This window comes from Polypterus senegalus, chromosome 9 (genome assembly GCF_016835505.1).
Source record: "Polypterus senegalus isolate Bchr_013 chromosome 9, ASM1683550v1, whole genome shotgun sequence".
Lineage (NCBI taxonomy): Eukaryota > Metazoa > Chordata > Cladistia > Polypteriformes > Polypteridae > Polypterus > Polypterus senegalus.
In genome coordinates this window covers 66791683-66806539 of record NC_053162.1, presented here as the reverse complement: position 1 = coordinate 66806539, position 14857 = coordinate 66791683, and the positions used below count along the sequence as shown (strand labels likewise).

Genomic DNA, 14857 nt, shown 5'->3' with positions numbered 1-14857 from the left:
TTGATCTTGCTTCTACCCTTTCTCCTACTCTGTTCCTTCTGTTCTGGATGAATAAAAATCAGCAGGAGAATGTCATTTGACCTTCAGCAAAAAGGATGCTCCTGCAACTCTGTGCAATTTCAACCTGGTGTTGCTAGAGCACACTCCCAATACTATTCATCAGTTGGATCGTTATTTTGGATAAAAAGTGCCCATTAAATAGGAACCAGGTGAGGTAACAATAAATCCCACTGCCACCCAGCAGACAATAATAGTAGAATTTGAAACAGGGAGAGCCATGGAAAAAGTAACCCGAACCTACTGAGGTATGGAGTATGCAAAGGTATTTGTGACGCTAAGACTAAACAGACACTTTTGAAGCGTATTTGTTAGCTTTTGAATGCTCAGCCACTCGTTGTCATTGATCCCATTCCTCACAGCCAACGAATTATAAGCCTGCTATGATCTTGATGAATAGCATGCTGCTGATTATGAGTTATTAAAGAAACAAATCTTATTCCACTATGGCATGACTTTCCAACAATGTGTGTCCAGAAATGTCTGGACTTCATGTATGATTCCACCTGGGTGTTAGACCACAGGATTTATACCTATAAATGTAATATTCTAAATGGCTCCTCCAGAACAAGAAGTCAAGAAGGGGGTGGTTGAGACAGTAACAACAGATTCCTTTCTTTATACTATCCCATATTCTCTTTCCAGGTTGTTACAACACTAATTGTGAGACTGTATGGAGGAACTAATTAAACTGATTGACAGAAACTTTAAGCTCCCCCTACACAGAAACCACTAGAGCAGGATGTCCGGAAGAAAGAGTATTGCCTCCTCGTATACCATGCCACATATAGTGCAAGCCCAAACTTACTGTGCAACACTTCTCACATCTCCATGAACCTGTGGGATGTTCCTGGACAGAAGGGAAACAATACTGTTATAAAATGTTTATTTTTGTCTCCTGTTACACCAATATTTTTGTCACACGAACCTATCTCGGGGCCAGCAGTGACTGAAAACCACAACCCTGAGCTGCCTGCAAGGGCTGACCACATCGCTCAGCTGGCAATGGAAGATATGAAAGATTTAGTTGATCATGCAGCACACATGGATCTGCAAAACAGGAAGCTTTCCACTGTCTCTAAAAGGGACCAGTGGAATGATGATTCCCTAAAACACATCAGAAATGTGGATATCTTAACATTGCTAACAGTACATAATGGCTGCATTTTCTGTTAGATGATTTATTATATTGGATCGCAACTCAACAGGGTGAAACGCACCAGTTACTCCTGCTGCGGTGCATGTATCTTGTGAAATGTGTAAACTGCTCCACACTAAGATATTGGAATGCATTTGGGTGCAAACAAAACAGTCAAAAGAATAAAACTTTGATTGTAATGTATTGGCTGGTGATAAATGAGAAAGTAAGACACTTATGTGCATCCTGCCCATAGTCTCAACTTCATCAGAATCCCTGATGCCAGAAAGCTCCCTAAAAGCCTTTGTCTCTTGTAGATATTTCTTTATAACATGTTTGCCATTTTGGTACACTATTATATATGTACACAAGTATAAAAATAAGATTAATACAATGCACTTTTTTTCCACGGACCTGAATGTACCATCACGATGATGTAAAAACTTCCAACAATAAAATAAATTCTAAACTCTATTGCTCATTGTTAATTGGAGGCATATAGGAACCACTTGACATCTGGATTTCCTAATGCGGCAGTGCTACATCCCAAAATCATATTTAGAGAGTGTACATTTGCTGTTAGCCTTTTTTGCAGCAACTAGTATTGAAAACCCCTTTGCTTGTCAATAGTAAAACAACTTTAATGAAGTGTTTTTATTTTCTGTGATTACATTTGTATTGGCAATAATAAACAGCAAACAGATCTTTTAATAAACAAAGCAAACATAAAGGTCCGGACATATACAGTGGTGTGAAAAACTATTTACCCCCTTCCTGATTTCTTATTCTTTTGCATGTTTGTCACACAAAATGTTTCTGATCATCAAACACATTTAACCATTAGTCAAATATAACACAAGTAAACACAAAATGCAGTTTTTAAATGATGGTTTTATTATTTAGAGAGAAAACAAAATCCAAACCTACATGGCCCTGTGTGAAAAAGTAATTGCCCCTTGTTCAAAAATCACCTAACTGTGGTGTATCACACCTGAGTTCAATTTCCGTAGCCACCCCCAGGCCTGATTACTGCCACACCTGTTTCAATCAAGAAATCACTTAAATAGGAGCTGCCTGACACAGAGAAGTAGATCAAAAGCACCTCAAAAGCTAGACATCATGCCAAGATCCAAAGAAATTCAGGAACAAATGAGAACAGAAGTAATTGAGATCTATCAGTCTGGTAAAGGTTATAAAGCCATTTCTAAAGCTTTGGGACTCCAGCGAACCACAGTGAGAGCCATTATCCACAAATGGCAAAAACATGGAACAGTGGTGAACCTTCCCAGGAGTGGCGGCCGACCAAAATTACCCTAAGGCGCAGAGCGACTCATCCTAGAGGTCACAAAGACCCCAGGACAATGTCTAAAGAACTGCAGGCCTCACTTGCCTCAATTAGGGTCAGTGTTCACGACTCCACCATAAGAAAGAGACTGGGCAAAAATGGCCTGCATGGCAGATTTCCAAGACAAAAACCACTGTTAAGCAAAAAACATTAGGGCTCGTTTCAATTTTGCTAAGAAACATCTCAATGATTGCCAAGACTTTTGGGAAAATACCTTGTGGACTGATGAGACAAAAGTTGAACTTTTGGAAGGCAAATGTCCGTTACATCTGGCGTAAAAGGAACACAGCATTTCAGAAAAGAACATCATACCAACAGTAAAATATGGTGGTGGTAGTGTGATGGTCTGGGGTTGTTTTGCTGCTTCAGGACCTGGAAGGCTTGCTGTGATAGATGGAACCATGAATTCTACTGTCTACCAAAAATCCTGAAGGAGAATGTCCGGCCATCTGTTCGTCAACTCAAGCTGAAGCGATCTTGGGTGCTGCAACAGGACAATGACCCAAAACACACCAGCAAATCCACCTCTGAATGGCTGAAGAAAAACAAAATGAAGACTTTGGAGTGGCCTAGTCAAAGTCCTGACCTGAATCCAATTGAGATGCTATGGCATGACCTTAAAAAGGCGGTTCATGCTAGAAAACCCTCAAATAAAGCTGAATTACAACAATTCTGCAAAGATGAGTGGGCCAAAATTCCTCCAGAGAGCTGTAAAAGACTCATTGCAAGTTATCGCAAACGCTTGATTGCAGTTATTGCTGCTAAGGGTGGCCCAACCAGTTATTAGGTTCAGGGGCAATTACTTTTTCACACAGGGCCATGTAGGTTTGGATTTTTTTTTCTCCCTAAATAATAAAAACCATCATTTAAAAACTGCATTTTGTGTTTACTTGTGTTATATTTGACTAATGGTTAAATGTGTTTGATGATCAGAAACATTTTGTGTGACAAACATGCAAAAGAATAAGAAATCAGGAAGGGGGCAAATAGTTTTTCACACCACTGTATATGTGTATATCCTAATTCAGTGGTTCTCAAACTGTGTGGCGGGCCCCCCAAGGGGGTGTGAAGTAACAAAAAGGGGGGCATAAAAATGTGAAAAAAGAAAACAAGAATCAAAAATATGAAAAATACATCTATTGAAACCAAAACGAATTAACTTAAACTATATTCTGATACTAGAAAAATAAATATGATAAATGTTGATAAAATTTAAGTAAGGAATAATAAAATATGCATCTATGATATATCATTAATTAAAAATGAACAAATTGGTATTAGTGGGCTCCTTTCAAAAAACGTTAGGGGGGTGCGATTAAAACTATTATGAAAACTTGGGTTGCAAATACTTAAAGGTTGAGAAATGCTGCCCTAATTCAAAAAAGTATTAAATAGTGTTAACATTTAAAGTGAAAATGTAAATGAGGTACAGCTAATGAGACCCACATTCATACCACTATTTTAAGTAAGTCAACAAGTTTCCATTAGCTACTCAGCTGGCATCTGTCCACAGCCACAAGTAGAGAATAAAAATCTTTTTTTATGATCTAACACTTTTTATTTTGCCATGCTATATAAAAAAAACAAAACATTTTTTGTTAAGGAAATGAGCGTATTTTGATGACCTGAAAATGGTAAGTACCCTGTAAACCACCCACCAGCGCATATAATGTGTCATATGAAACACTCTGGAGTGGTTTGTTTCACGTTTTAAAAGGCTGCATTGTTTTTAAATGTAAATAGTCTTTTTTCATTTTTGCCCATGCTGTGGTTCACTGTTCAAACACACTTTGATCTCTATTAATTGTAATTACTGCTTGAAGGAACTGTGCCTAGAGAGAATGCAGTTTATTTGCATTTATGTTAATTTATTTAGGTGACACATGAATCTCAGGTTTATTGTACAACATTTTAGTAAATTCTAAAGAAGGTTAAGTGATTTACTCAGGGTAAAATATGAGTCTGTGGTGAGGCTCAAACTGTCACACTGGCTTTCCCCATCACGTCACTCAAATTCCGCAAATAAAGACATCTCTACATTGCATTTACAATGTGGTTTACCACAGTTACATTGTTCTAGTCTCTAGTTTCATTTACAACTTACAGTATATAGTTTTCAAGCTGTTTGTAATATCAACTTTAATTATTTTCTCTTTCACATACTTTCCCTTGGGCAATAAATAAGATTTATTACATAAAATGTAGGAGCTGTGTTTCTATGAATAACAAAACACTTATTGGGTCTAGTGTATGTTTATAAGAAAGGATTCACATTTATTCCAGTGATTTTTTTTTCTAAATATAGTTGACAATATCAACGACAGGTTATGTGCAGTTTGCTTTTCTCAAGTCAGCCATGATGGAAAATGCAAAAATCAATGTACCAGACCTGATTGTTCCATTTATGTTGTGAATTGTGACCTGCAGTGAGTGATAACATTTGAATCCCAGCATAATGAAATACAGAAACACTAAGCCCTGCTACTACAAGCTATGTTTTTTAAAGCTATTATGTATTCATGCTGTATATTGATTTCCAAAATACTAAACAGCACTGATAGGATTTAGTTTTCTTTATGCACTTTTGCTGTCAAGTTTATTATACGTATTAGTTAAGCTGTTTGAAAATAAAGGTTGTAAGCATTAAGGAATGTGGAAATCTTTTTGATAGCATATGCCAGCCTTGCAAATCATGCAAGACACAATTTCTTTCTTTAAAACGTTTGTAGATGTTGATTTTGCTGATTCAGTTTTTATTTGACTGTATATGAGATGAGGAAAATAAAATACAAAATGTTAAGGCTCTGCATAGCAGTCCTGTTTCTAAATATTGCTGCATGGTATGAGGATAAGAACCTCTCGTCAGCAGGGACACAGTGTCTGTTGTTTTATGGCAGGACTCTTCGACAATAACACCAGAAATTTATAAGTGGGTCTTCCTGATGGTGATAGACTTTAATAGAACTTCAGGTTGTTACAAAGTATGAAATTTATAAGTATAAAAAAGTGATGTTAAACAGAAAAATACTACAGCATGTGATGAAAATTATTTTATACCTTATTTAAGGAGAATTTAATTTTACTTAGTAAATCCTGCAAACCACAGTCCATCTAAGCACTCAGTTAAGCTCACGCTTTCACTCAGAACCAAGTCAAAATTGTAAAGTAATCTGTCAAGCACGTCTTCAGGATGTATGAGGAAGACCAAAATAAGCAGAGAAAAAGCATGCAGATACAGTTGGACAACTGCAAAATCCACACCAACATCAACCAGACACAAAACATGGTCTGTGACAAATTGAGGAAAAAGTAGAGAAAAACAATAAGGTGATCTCAGACTATCGGCACTCCAGTATACAGTATGTGTAGTTTCTCTCTATTATATTCAAAAAGTTTTCTGTTGTGTCCGCGTTACTCAGCCTTGACCACACTGCTTGCCTAGCCATTACTCCTACTGTGCACATTACCTCGCCCTTCAATGCAATCAGTTATAATGGCAAGGCAGAAAAGCAAATTATCTATTTGAGAACATTGAATATTAGATTGCGATAGAAGAAAAGCAGCAACAGCTGTTAATGAATGTTTAAAAAAAAAAAAAATGAACACAAAAGAGCTGCATATAATAAAAATCAAGAACAAAGAGAATCATCCAATAAATGAACAAAAAAATCCCGAACAATGTGAGAACAGAATGTAAGTTAGAGGAAAGTCATTCATAATATTGTTTTTGATGAGGCGTTAATGTAATTTAATTTTGTACATACTTTTTAGGTTTTATTACATTTTTATTCCTTCTTTTACTTTATTAATTTTACTTTTTACTACATTTTATTATTCATTGGTATTTAAAATAGACAGCTGTAGTGAGGTACTCAAGTAACTGATTTTCTAGCTATAATAAAAGACCAAACTGTCTTTGTCCAACACCCCACAAACTCTTCTATATACCATCTCCTTAAATAAAGTAAAATTGCTTCCTCTAATGAAGGAGCACCCTGAAGCCTTTCGAGCTGCTCAACCGTGAGATAGGGCGCCTGCCTCTGGTGGTTGGTGAGCAAAGCGAGTGATTAAAAACATAAATATGCAAATCAAATTTTATACACAGAAATAAACCATGAGACTGAGTTAAAATCTCAGCTCAGTAATTGTTTCTTTTTTTTACCTTTTGTATTATAAAGATGCATGTTAGATTAATGGATACCTCTGAATTGGCCCTGTATAAGAATTTGCCCTGTAGCGGACTGGCTGCTTCTCTGAAGATGACTCCTGCATTGTAGTAGTGGTAGTAATATTGTCTATTGTAAATTCTTATTTGCATGCATTGCCACTCTACTGCACCATGGTAAACAACATTGTACCCTGTGCTAAGAGGCTTCAGCTCCCCTGTATTATGCCCAATACTAGACCTGTTTACCAGAGAGATTTTAGATTAAGAAATAATGTAATACATATTAGAAACAATTCTAAGATAATATTGTATTGCAGATATTAGCAAGTAATCTTTTTAACTTTACATGCCAATACAAGCACTACTTAATTAAAAATTTTATTGGCTTCTGCATCATTGTGTATGCTTATTAAGAATTAAGTATTTATACCCAAGTATGCTCTGCTGCTAAATAATTTAAGTATTTATATCCAAGTATGCTCACTTACTAAATGATTTCTACTTGTCTGTACACTTATAAACAGTCTGAGTGAAAGGGAAAAGCAGTGTGCCTATATTTATCTGCTCATTAAAGTGAACTTAAGGCTAAAGCTTAAAACTGCTCTTTATTATTGCTGATACACTCAAACATAATTTTCTAATCACAGTGTCAATAATCGTGATGATACCAGTGATGATACCAGTGAGAACATTGGTTTTCCCACATGATGACATGTCTCACTTTCTGCCAGCCTTTTTCTTTGTATTAAATATTGATGTGCCATCATGTAGAATGTGAGCTCATAGTGTTGTAGTGCCACGTAAGTGTGGGGAAAACATTTCCCATGAAAGCATGTTGCTTATGATTTTTTATTCAATAGTAAATATGCTCTGAAAATACTGCCTAAAGAATATAGTGTTGTGCAGCAGCTGGTGTTTGTCATTTGGCTTCAGTGCAGGACGTATATTTACATCCTAGGGTTTGGTCGAATCTTTTTAAAGTATGAACAGGATTTTGTCACGTGTCTCTTCTGATTTGTATTTTCCTGGTAGATTTCAAGAGGATTTCAAGGTGTAGGCAAGGTTTGTGATTTTGTTGTGGAAGGGTCTGATGGTGGCCCTATCCTCATCTATGATTTTCTTTGTAGACCTGAATATTTTCAAACCTTTTGACTTATGCTTAACCAGATTTTTGCAGAAGTGTAGCTGCAGTCACTCCATGTGTGGTCACGATCAGGATAAACTAGGGTTTACAGCATCTAAAATTAAAATAAATTCTCCCTACATTCTCTTATCTCTAGACCCCAGATGGCTTATTAGAAAGAGTTCAAGGCACAGCAGAGAAGCTGATTCAAAATTTTACTCTTTTATTATAAAGTATCATTCTCTAAGATCTAAAATGTGCCAAAAGCAGAAGTAAATCAAATGGATCATACAACCAGAATGATAATAGCTTTTCTTGCTAGGACTGTAGACATCCATTATGCCTAGATATCAGGTGGCTCTTTCATTCTTTCGTTGCACTTGTGGGCTGATAGATCTTTGATCCTGTATGGTCTCTGGATGTTCATAGAAGGGCAGAGTCTAGCAGTTGCTGGCTTGTCCTCATATTTAAGTGGGCCTTCCTCTTCCTTACTGTACCCTGTAATGCAAAAAAATGAAATCTTAGCAAGTGAAAAGTTGTTATATCAAGCGATTAAATCTTGTTTGTCTCACTGCAGTACTTATTGACTTATCAGAAAATTTGCATTTAATATGATTTAACTTATTTTAAGAAATGTTGTCAAGTAAATTTTGCTTACGCCTTAGGTTGATTTTTTTTTCTAATACAAGCAAAACAACTCCTGTGTCAAGTTTTTCTTTTTTTATTTTTTAACAAACCAAGACCATGTACCTCTATGGGATGGAGTGGTGGCTCTGAGGCTAGTGATATGCAGCGGCAATCGCGAAGGTTGCCACTTCAAATCCTATAAAATAACAGAAGTGACCTTACTCTGTTGGGCCATTGAGTAAGGCCCTTGACCTGCAATTGCTTCTTCATGGGAATGATGTTAATCTGCATCCAATCCTGCAAGTAGGTCCTCCAACTTAAGGGGAAAACCTGAGGTTGGTGGCAGGATTGGCTCTCCAGCTACTGTAAAACACCTCACACTGTTCCAGTGTGGTGCTGAGATGTCACCCATTCCGCGGCTGCACTCGTGTCCCAATCTGAATGGTTCATTGTATGGTGTATTCTGCAACATGCTGTATCAGCACATGCTCCCAACCTCCTCATATGCCTCTGGACTAATCCTGGCAAGGCACAACCTATTTTCTCAAACCTTCTACCAATCAGAGTCCCACCTGTGTCTGTGGGCTGTTTAAAAGGCTTCTTTTTGTGTGGCAGCTCCCAAAACAATAGCTAATGTGTCAAGTTAGATGGCCCCAAGTTCTTTTTTAACTGGTTCTGTTATGCGCTGAGTAGAGCAAGCAAGTAATTTCTTATTATAAACTGACAAACTGCAGTACACAGTTTTCATTAAATATTAGTCTTTCCCTATACATACATTATCCATTATAAGAAAATCAGTAAAAATGCCTATTACAACATGAATGCTAATGAACCAAACAATAGCTGCTTACCGTCAAACCCAGGTAGATATAAGAAAAAACAAAGGATCTATATAAAATAAAGGGTTTATTTTTGCAAAAATGCTCTTCAACAAGAATGAAGCTACATTGGCACACAAAAGGGAAAAAGCAGTTGCCTAAAACAATAAGGCAATTTGATGCAAATAAAGTCCCAATACAAAAATCCAAAGAATGGTCAAAACACAGAGCTAACAGGTCAAAAAACCATAAATCACAAAAGGCAAAACAACTCATGAAAAGTTCCCAAAGCACATTCAGATAAACTTTAGGATGCCCGCACCTTTATAGGGCTGAGGCCAGTCCTTTGCAATGATGAGGAGCTGCCCCCTCCTCTCAGGGGACCACCAGCAAAACACATGGAGCATAACACAGGTAAAGAGAACAGAACATGATAATTAACAGAAGTAACATTAACATAAATAAATGACATAGACACTAAGGGACGGTGTAATATTGGTAGTTTTGCCAGCAATGTAACAGATTGTGCTGTTGAAGCAGGAATTATTGTCTTGAAGAAAGCCTTCAGTTTACCATTTCATGTTCCCATCCTCACCTAAAGTCACAAAAAGATTTAGATTGAAGGTATAAGCAGCAGACTGAGGTCTCTGTACAGGGTTGCTGAACTCTCAGTCTGTGACAGAGCAAGCAGCTCAGGAATAGGGATTGACCTTGGAGTAGAACTGCTTCCTTGAGTTGAGAGGAGCGTGTTCATACTGAAGGCTTTGTATCTCTTGATCAGTCTGGCAGCACCTGCCAATCCCTTAAGTACCTGGAGACTGATGTTAGGAACAGAGTGACACGGTCTGTATAAATCACTGTGTTGCTATTAATCACTAGGAGAAACAGATGGAACATGAGTGAGTAAGGTTAAAGTGTGCTATCGTTACATATGCTTTTATTTCAATTGAAAAGAAATATGGAATTAAATGTATTATTTGATCAAAAATATAAATCTGATGAATTTATGGTATGGAAGTTTTATTGTCTCTGAACTTGTCTATTATAGAACCTTTTAATATTTTAGAGTTCCTCTTAATACAAATTCTTGAGGATGTGTGCTCTCATTGCTTCTATGGTGATGCACAATTTCATGAATGAATTACACATAAGTGTAAAAGAAGACATCTCATGAAGGTAAAATCAGAATTTAGACATTCAGAATAAAAAAACAGCTGGCCTTAGAATAAAACACAATCTACATATCATTTCTATCGTACATACTTATTTCAGTTGTATTCATGGATTTGTAGTTCATATTAAAAACAAGCAATATTTCTATTTTTGTCTGTAATGCAAATCAAGACAAATCCACAATTAGGAGGCACTTTTATTGGGTCTTTTAAGTCATTCATATGTATATCTGTAAAATGGTTCACAATGTATCAGGTAATGATTTATTCATGCATCTTCAACCTTTTATTACATTTGCTATTATAGAATATTCCATTTTTCCTTTATGTGTTCATTGGGTGCAGAATATTGTACATTAGCAACCATCATGCATTAAAATTTGAAACTGCTCATTATTATTAGATAACAGGTGTATGGGATTTTAACACTCTTTTTGTTTATGTCTTTTCCATCACTTTAAATGCACGTTGTTTATTCAGATAGAAGATATATATATATATATATATAAAGTTTAAATCATTTTATACTACATTTGTTTCTGGGCAGCTTTCAGAAGCTGAAGGGCAAATATAATGACAAAGCAAAACTAGACATGAAGGTAGAAGGCAAAGGAAATGAAAATGCAATAAACAGAATTTAAAAAATAAAAGTACATTTTTATCAACTACTTTGTATCTATTTGATCGCTTCTATTACTTTATTCACCAAATGTTTATTTTCCTATGCTTCCACATTTAGCAACATGCAAGTATTTGTAAAGCTCACAGAATTGAAATCTAACACATTTTTCATTATCAATATCAACTAAATATTTTCAAAATAATTAAAACATTTGTTCTGTGGTTAATTTTCTATAATAAAAAGGACATTGTAACTGTTACGGACATTTTGATCTTTCTATAAGTGATCAATGTTATGAAATGACTCTTTATTAATTTTTAGTAAAGATTTCTGTTATGTTTGTAATGGATATTTTATTCCCATATGGAGTTTTCAAGAATATTGAGTTCAATATAAGTTCAATAAGCACTTAAAGGTATTACAATTATTTTGCACCATTTCCAACACTGTAGTGTAGGATGCAGCTAATTTTGTGAGTCCTGTTGTTAAGACATATTCCTGGTTGCCGGGGGCGTGGCCTTAGAGGTCTCATCATCTGATGCTGTTGATGTGATGAGTTAAAGGTTGTCTGCTATGACCTATTCTCCTCCATGACTCCAAATGTCACAAGTTGTTCCTAACAAAATTTTTGTTAGAAGTCTTGTAGGTTTATAATTGTTTTGCTCCTGAAAATCTGACCACATTTCTCACTTTATGTTCGGCTTAAATGAAATGCGTTGTATTTTTTCATGTTTTGACCCTGGCTTTATTTTTAACGTCTCTTTTTCAATCCCACTCCTTCTAAAATTGCTAGCAATCCATCTCTAGAATAACAATCAATCTTGAAGTGTCAATCAAAGTTACAGAGATATAAGGGCCACAATAAAGGCATTAGGAAATTCAGTTATTTGCTCAATAAGTACATTTCGTTATCTAGTGCTTCCATTATATAAAGAGAGTTTGGACATCTACTAACACACAGCTCAGCGCTTAAAAAATGGCCACCATAATGTCACAAGCCACACTATGTGTGGGCATCATAGCAGCCTCTTACAAAATAATGGTCATTGTGATGTCAGCAATTATTTACTTCAAACTGGAAAACAAGCAAAAATAGCGCACAACTCCATAATTTCTTCTTGAATCCTGACAGTTCTACTGAACACCTTGGAGCGAATGGAAATTACAAAGAATGCAGGCATAAACAAGATCTAATAAACAGGCAGGAGTCTAAGCACTAGAAGGAGCAAATCACATCGAACATCAAGGCCAGAGCACAAACAAGAGTTGCAGTCAAAAAAGAAGCACATTTTTTAACACTATTTTTTTTCATCAGTCTGCCTTCACTAACCAACCAAGTATTCTGTTTAGGAATTGATCCCATATTCAGACAGCAATTTAGCTGTCCTTTGTTATTTTACATATTTCGGGCATTGTGGCAAGGTGCACTATGTGTGGTATCTGCTTCACATGACGAGCAATGGCCATGTCAACAATAAACAACATGAATGCAGCATGGAAAGACTGTTACAAAATGGTGTTGTCAGAATAATTATAATTTAAAAAAAACAAAAAAAAAATTGTGAGACTATACATGAAAAATCTCCAAAATGAAAGAGATATAATCAAGAGGGTCAAAAACTTGAGATTTATGAATAAAGTAATCTAATATATTCTCTTAATTGAAAAAACATCACCAGACAAAATGTTTTTCTGTGGTTTGAATTCTCTTTGGTGCCTAGTGGTGCAGGAGTGGGAGTAGATTTATATTTTTAAGTTATCTTCTCATCACCTTGTACATCCTCAAAGTGACACCTTATATGTCACTGACTGTGAATGGCCAAGAAGGCCATCAAGTCAAGTGTATGACCTCTACAAACAATGGATTGAAACCACATCCTTTTTTACAGGAAACCATTCCCATTCGTTCATCATAATGTCAGTGGAGGAATAAAATGAATATCCTTGGACCTCCTTAATAGAATTGGCATGCCTCATCCTTGAGCTGATTCTGAAGTACAAACCTGCCTAAGCCACTTTTGATGACTTTTCAATATTTATGTAATATTATTTTTGTTTTTATTATTATGTCTTCCTGATATAGCTATCGGACATTTGTCTCAGAGGATGCTGGGCCTGGTACTTTAGTAGCAACTGTGCAGGCAAAAGATCCTGATGGGGATGGAGTGACATACAAAATTACCACAGGGAATGAAGAAGGCAACTTTGTTATTGACAGCCAAAAAGGTAAATTGACCACCACTGCTGCTCTGTATCACCCTCTTTGTTCAATTGTTGCTTTTTATTAATCCTAACAGACAATCAGATAACCTGCTTTTATCCTGTCCGTGGTAATACTCCTGGTGGTTAATGGTTCTGTTAAGCTCTGTAAAAAAGTGCTCAAAGTCACGCTCAAAGCAGTGTTTAGTCTTTTTTCTCTGATATGTGTTACTGTCAAGTTAAATGAATGGTGAAATGTGACGCAGCACTTTCAGTGTAATTCCACCTTCAGGTCAGATTAGGCCAGGATGGGGAGCATGCACTGGTATATGTTTTGCCGCACCCACCAAACATCAAACAGTTCGGGATCCTGGTTGGCAATCCCCTAGACAGACACCCAGTCCAGTCCCACCTTCTGGAAATGACCATCTATCTGCCACAGCCAGGTGTTAGGTGGGCATCCCCTAGGCCTGGTCCAGTCAAACACAGGTCCTCAACAATGAGAATCCTGCGAGCTGGATCACCCTCTGGGAATTGTGCCACATGTCCATAGTGCCGTAACTAACACTCCCTCACAATGCAAGTAATGTGCCTCATTTGGGACTCTGTGAGCAATCGCTTATTTGACACAAAGTCAAACCAGCGGTACTCAAGGATTCTCTGAAGATACAGTACTGAAGGATTCCAGTCTTTGTTTCAGGTCACTGAATAGTGTCCATGTCTTACAACCATATAGCAAGACAGGATACACCAGGACTCTAAAGACTTGGACCTTCATTATTTTGTATAGATATTGGGAGCACCATACACCCCTTTCCAGTGATCTCATGACCCCCCATGCTCTCCCAATCCATCCACTAATTTAATAACAAGAGTCTCCAGGGACATGAATGTCACCCTCACTGTTCTAATTCCACCCTAACTGCCTGATAAATATGTTAATAGAAGTCAGGATTATTGTGGTTAAACAACTAAATAATGGCTAGTAAGTGAGATTTCATTATTCATCCTTAAAAAAAAACCCTTTCTTACAGGGGCCCCCAAGTCTGCATTCTGATATTGTATAACAACATTTATTTATATAGCACTTTTTTATACAAATAATGTAGCTCTAAGTGTTTTACAAGCTGTCAAAGAGAAAGTTATGAGAAAAGAAATTCAAATAAGATAAGGCAATAATATAAAAGTAATAAAAAAGAATGAATCTAAACAATCTTAAAAATAAATAAATATCATGTAGAAGAGTAGTGTACTAATATACTCATATATATGAGTTCGGTGATAAAGTCAGATGGCCAAGAGAACAGAAAAAACAAACAAAAAAAAACTCCAGTTAGGCTGGAGAAAATAAATCAACAGGGGTTCCAAGGCCAGAACTGCCTAGCCCCCACTGGACATTCTACCTAACATAAATGTTCGTAATTTGTTTCTCTATGTTACCAGGCTTCATGAGATAGTATTTGATGAAATCGGTCTTGAGGACAGCTGGGGCGCCCACCTTCATTCCATCATCACAGGTGGCTGCATAGTGACTTGATCAGGTGGTGGTGGTGCAAATAACCGCCACAGTAGAACCAGAAAAGACAGC

General features: G+C 36.5%; 1 protein-coding gene across 1 annotated transcript in view; it reads left to right on the top strand.

Moving 5' to 3' along the window:
- The window catches only part of si:ch211-186j3.6 (neural-cadherin), a 631501-nt gene that overhangs the window by 329422 nt on the left and 287222 nt on the right, over positions 1-14857 (top strand). The window contains exon 7 of the mRNA XM_039763170.1: positions 13154-13296. Coding sequence (XP_039619104.1) covers positions 13154-13296 — 143 coding nt within the window. The remainder of the gene's footprint in view (positions 1-13153; positions 13297-14857) is intronic.